The following is a 5,758-nucleotide window of genomic DNA, read 5'->3' on the forward strand; positions in this document are numbered from 1 at the left end:
TAATAACTTTTTCCTGTCTCGTTTTACATAGAAACGATCTTCAGCAAAATTGTAGCTGAGAAAATTTTCTATAAGAACAGGGCTGGTAGCAATCACTGCTGTCAAAAATAGTGATTTTAGTGACCATGTTGAAGAAATAAGTGGCCAAAAAGTGACTTATAATTGTAAGAATAGTGACTAAAAAGTGACCTAAGAGAAGAAAAGTAGTTGTAATTTTAATTTTTATTTAGAAAGTTTATGGTCAAACCCACGGTATTAGTCCGGGTGTCTACTATTACTGCAAAAACCTGGAAAATCGAGTATCCTTAGGAAATTTTATTTTTTCTAAAAAATACCTTAAAGTCTCTGAGAATTGAATAATTTTCTTGCTAAGGATATTTTTAAAAAAATAATGAATTTTAAAATACTATCATCTAAATTTTCTCGATATTTTTATGAACACTTTGAAATTTATAGACCGTGTATTAATCTTCAGTAACAAATAAATTTAAAAAAATCAGAGGCTTGCAATGTTACTTTTTTTTTGGTTTTGGAACATGCATATTTTCTACAAATTTTAAATTTGAACTAGTTCTGGTCTTAAAAGTTATAATACTTCAATAAATGTTCAAGAATCTGGAGTCAAATTCCATGCACAGTTTTAGAGGCTCGTGGAATTTTGTTATAATTTCTAAGGACATCATTCCAAGGGAGTTCTGCGATAAAATCTTTAAGAAAAAAACATCAAATGCTATCTGCTTTAAAGGTAGTTCTGATGAATTTTCGATTTCCTGTGAAGCCTGATAGTTTTGAGTAGCATTTCAAGAATCTCTAAATTGAATTAAAAGTAAATTTTTATGAAAACTCTTAAAAATTTCTGAGGAGCACAACTTCTGTGAACTTCAGATGAAAATTCCAAGGGGATCCTGAAGATAATTTCATAAAGTTTGTTGGAGAAAACGTATCCGGAACATAAGTACATGGAATTTTTTGAAAATGCTAAAACAAGGATTACAATTAAATCTAAGAATAACAAAAAAAACATCTTCAAAGGAATTTGGAAAATAAGTTCAGGAGAGTTTGCAAATAAATTATGAGTAGAAATATAAGGAATTTATGCGAACAAATGCCAATGAATTCATAGGAGTCTTTCAATGTGAGTAGAATTCCAAGGGAAGGAGTGAGATTCAAAAGGAAATCTGAAATGAATTCAATGAATATTCGAAGAATCTCTCCAAAGGGTTTCGTATTGTGGAGAATTTCTAGGTTATTCCGAGGAAACTAAAAGAAAATTGAATTCGGAGGATAGTTTCAATGAAAATCTCCGTTGAATATGGAATGGACTATTCTGAGGTCTTCAGAACTACTTGAAAGTTCCCAAATGTTTCCTGAATTTAATGAAACTGCCTTGAAGTTCTTTTGTAGTTTGAGAAACTGACCTGGTGCTTACAATACTTCTCATCAAACTCTTAAACTTCCCTGAGCTTTATAGGGTTTCCTAAATTTTCCTGAATTTTTCTAACGACCATGGATCTCCTCTAAAGGTTTAACAATACGCTGAAGTTTTCGAAACTTCTTTAAAATTTTTGTGACTTCTCTAATGTTAACGGAACTGCTCTGAGGTTTTCTCTTCTTTTCTGAAATTCTCAAAACTTCTCTTAAGTTTTTTTTTTGCTGTTCTCATGAAGCTTGTTGAACTGTCCTGAAAATGTTTAAGCTTCCGTTAACTTCTGAACTTATGCGAAGACCTCAATTAACTTTTTAACGCCTCTGAAGTTCGCTTGACACCTGTGAAGTTCTTTGTAATTCATAAAAGTTGCTGAAAAGGTTTTTAAAGCTTCCAGTAAGTTCCCCATATTTTCAGCGTTTTAACTTACCTTAAAAATTAAGTGCCCATGCTCTCGTTCTACAAACTGCGGGAACAAGTTTGTAGAACGAGAGCATGGGCACTTAATTTTGGCACTTTGAAATTGTTCAATATCTTGAACTTGTACATGGAATACGAAACTTCAAGATATTGAATATTTTTTAGATCTTGGATTTACTCAAAGTTTTTTTTTTAACTTTATTAAAGTGAGAAATTATGTAACTTTTAAACTTCAACATTCAATGGATTTAATTGTAAAGCTGTTTCTTTAAAACTGATTGCAATGTATTAAAAATGTTTGGGTTAATTGCTGTTGTTTTTGATCTGCCAAAAAAGGTATATTTTTAACGCATTTCAAAAAATGCTTTCTTATGATAAGCCTGGAATTTATCCGTTAATGTTCTGGGAAAACCTGGAAAACTCAGATAATTTTTTTTTATAAAAATAAGTAGACATCCTGTAGTTAGATAAAGACGATTAAACGTCACAAAACTTCTTCGAATTGTTCGAAAATTAGAACAAAATGTAGGCAGCGATTGGACTATCAGATCCTACACAGTGCAGTGCAAGAAGAATGATCGATCTTGAAATAAATTCACGCTAAAAAAGTTGAAAATAGTGACTGATTACAAGAAAAAGTGACTTTAGTGACTTGATCTAAAAAAAAGAGACTTTTTAGTGACTGGCTTGAAAAAAGTGACCAAGTCACTAAAAAGTGACTCGCTACCAGCCCTGTAAGAATGGCTATCGAACTGTTTCGCAGCTCAATATGGAAAAAGACTAGAAGGCAATGAACAAAAAGTTGAGATTTCCCATAGTAATTTACATGTAAACTTCAAATGGCTTGTGCTAAGTCTGTTTCTAACCAAATGAGTTGTAACTTTGAGAGGCTAATCAGGACCCGATTTGAAACCGTCAAATTTTGCATCAGTCTACTGTGCATGCCAAGCATGTCGGTGCCAACATTTCAAAAGGGCGAAATTGCTTTTGTAAACAATGGCGTTACCCGTCGATTTATCGCGAGTAAAAGCTCACACATGCAAAGTAAGGACACCATCAGGTAGAGGTACCAGCCGGCATTCACCCATATTCTTGTTTTCGTTCAAACCGTATTTTCCATACAAAAAAAAACTATTTTTTTTATGGAAAATACGATTCGTACGAAAACAAGAATATGGGTGATTGTTAATTTACAGCAGTGAGCTTTTGGCAGTTAAAGTAATTGTTAACAAAAACAGTTTCACCCTAATTAAATGATGGCCCCAAACTTTGACCGAAGCGACTTCGATAAAAGACCTGTATAACGCTATTTTCTAACGGGGATCGTCGGATTCGCGTCGCTCTTCGATCCATCCGGGCGGCGTTTGCTTCTTTTTTCGCAGAAAAAAAAATATCACCCTCTCTTGAATGTTACTTTTTCGAATTTAAATTTTCCGATTGCCTGCCAACTCTCTCTCTATTCTTCTCTCTTGCTTACACCCACGACGACGACGTTTCTTTTTGATTTCTTTCAATGATCGAAACACGAATGCTCTTTTCAAGTCGAGCCTATAAATTATTTATAAAAACATTTCGACAATATATATAAAAAAAAAAACAATTATACACCAGCACTGCTAATCCTAGCACTTTTTTTTTTCCTCTGTAACCTTAATTAGTTGATAAATGATAAAGATACATAAGATTCCACAAAATTCACTCTCAATCTTTGCGCTTCATCTCTCTCATTCTCGCACGACTCAGGCACGCTCGGATCTGACGGACGGTGGACTGGGACGCGTTTTATTCGCTCTTTGTCACTGCTGAACTGGATGGGTAGGGGTGGGGGTGCGGGGAGGGTCATTTTGACACTCATGACGATAACCGTCCGAAGTATTCCTTCTTCCGACCAGCGCCATCGCTTCCGGCCAGCCCGGGCCACTGCACCACGAACAAATCCGTTATCCACTGGAGGATTTGGCCACTGAGTGAGAGGCTCTTCACGCGACAGAAGCTCTCGACGAAGACAATTTTACAGTTACGGTTGATGAAGAACAGCTTGGCCAGAAATGCGACCAAGCAGATCGGAACGCATGTCCCGGGACCGTTGGTCAGAATCAATTCCGGTCGGGATCGTAGCACCACCGGGATACTATTCCCAAGAGCTATCAGGGTGGTGAATATCGAGCTGAAGTAACCCTGATGGACATAACGACTCCGGGTAATGGTCATAATTTCGTACTGCTGTTTGGCCAGATCCGGCTCTCGGCGAACCTCGACATCGATCACCTTCACCACACTGGTCTTATCGGCCTCTGCTATCACGTAATGCCTGGGAGCGTACTTGCCGAAATCCAATCGTTCCACAATCTGCAACATTTCTGCCGTGTGTCCCCCGGAACCCATCACGATCATCGTTTTGGCAGGACCTTTCCGCTTGGCTCCGACGACCGATTCTGCACCAACATTCCGCCGAGAATTGTTTCGTATCACCACCAACAGGTAGGCAAGTCGTATCAGGACTAACCCGATCAACACAAGCACCAACTGCAGCAACAGGCCCATCTTCAAACAGGTAAACTTTCTCCTTTGTCCCAAACCAACAAACACAGACAATCTTTTTACTATTGACGATCCTCGATCATCCACTTGTCCACCTCATCACTTTTGTTTACATATACTTCTTCTTCTTCGTCGGGGTAGTCTGCGTCCAGACGAACGCGCTTGTCAGGATCTTCCGCGCCCTTCCGTGTCTGTCTCCTCAGATTCGAGGACAGCCGTGTACCACCTTCTTCTTTCTTGCGTCACTGGCTGCTGATGAATGAAATTCCTTACTGCCTCGTCGACGCCTGACAGACTGGCGTCCTACTATCGTTCCTCCGTACAAGTGCTTCGTTACTGACGATGATGATGGATGGTGACGATGATGATGATACCACTACTGGTGCGCAGTAGTTGCGAACTTCCGAGGTTCACTAGATATATTTACAACAGCGACGGGTACTTGGAGTTGCACTAAATAACTCCCCGTAAGTAAACCGAACGACTGACTGCGAGATTCGATTGGCACGGACGGATAAGCTGCGTGAGATTACTGCTTTGAGAAGGGAGAAACACACTACAGGTACATGCAGCAGATATCTAATTAATACGTAGGTATATATCTACTACGTATATCACTGACTGACTGGCTGACTGAACACTGATGGAGTTGGGAGTTGGAGCACGGAATGGAACGGCATGTACGGATGGTACGGATGGCAAGCAACAAGTGTCACGATGACATCCGCGCGGATTTGGCAGTTTGGCGTACGTCATCTTTCCTTCATGGATATGGTTCCGAGCGGAGGTGTCAAAGGAGCGCAGCCATCGGTGCCGTTCCGGGTGTTTTGAAATGGCCGTTGCATTTCCAAAGGGTTGTACGAGGATGAATACAGGGTAGGGTGTTCCAAAGGAGCTAGAATATTGTAGATTAGCCCGCCTAAACGCGAACAATAACTTGACCTTACCGAAAATGGTTAAAAATGGTTTACTTGCTAAATGCTAAACTTTAACTGAAATGGTTATGGAACTTTACATGAACGTTTGTTTGAGAAAGTTAAGGTTAAATGCAATATGGTTTTTTGGAAGTGAACCTTACAATTAATGGGTTAAAACGCTGTCCAGACTGGAGAGTTATAACATGTTATAACGGTTGTCAAATAACTGCAACACAGAAACCACCATCAAGATAGCGCTATAACATGTTATAACCAACAATCAATACGAAACTAACGATTTTAAATTGGCTCACCACTTTAGTAGCCTATTGGTCCCAAGCAAACGATTAACGTACCCTATTCTAGTTGAAATTCTATTACTACACTATGTTTGTTTTGATTCGCTATGAAAGTTTGACAGATAACATCAGGGGTGTGTGGATTCATGCAGAAC

At 38.5% G+C, this 5,758-nt stretch overlaps 1 protein-coding gene across 1 annotated transcript; it reads right to left on the reverse strand.

The window, feature by feature from the left end:
- Positions 1–3,425: 3,425 nt before the first annotated feature.
- Positions 3,426–4,999, reverse strand: Alg14 (ALG14, UDP-N-acetylglucosaminyltransferase subunit). The gene has a single exon (XM_065216872.1). It carries the CDS (start codon positions 4,388–4,390, stop codon positions 3,698–3,700), a length of 693 nt encoding a protein of 230 aa, XP_065072944.1. The 5' UTR covers positions 4,391–4,999; the 3' UTR covers positions 3,426–3,697.
- Between the last annotated feature and the right edge of the window lie 759 nt (positions 5,000–5,758).

Source organism: Ochlerotatus camptorhynchus, unplaced genomic scaffold (assembly GCF_037179485.1).
Source record: "Ochlerotatus camptorhynchus isolate MF236.1 unplaced genomic scaffold, CSIRO-AGI_Acam_v1.1 ptg000070l, whole genome shotgun sequence".
NCBI classification, from domain to species: domain Eukaryota; kingdom Metazoa; phylum Arthropoda; class Insecta; order Diptera; family Culicidae; genus Ochlerotatus; species Ochlerotatus camptorhynchus.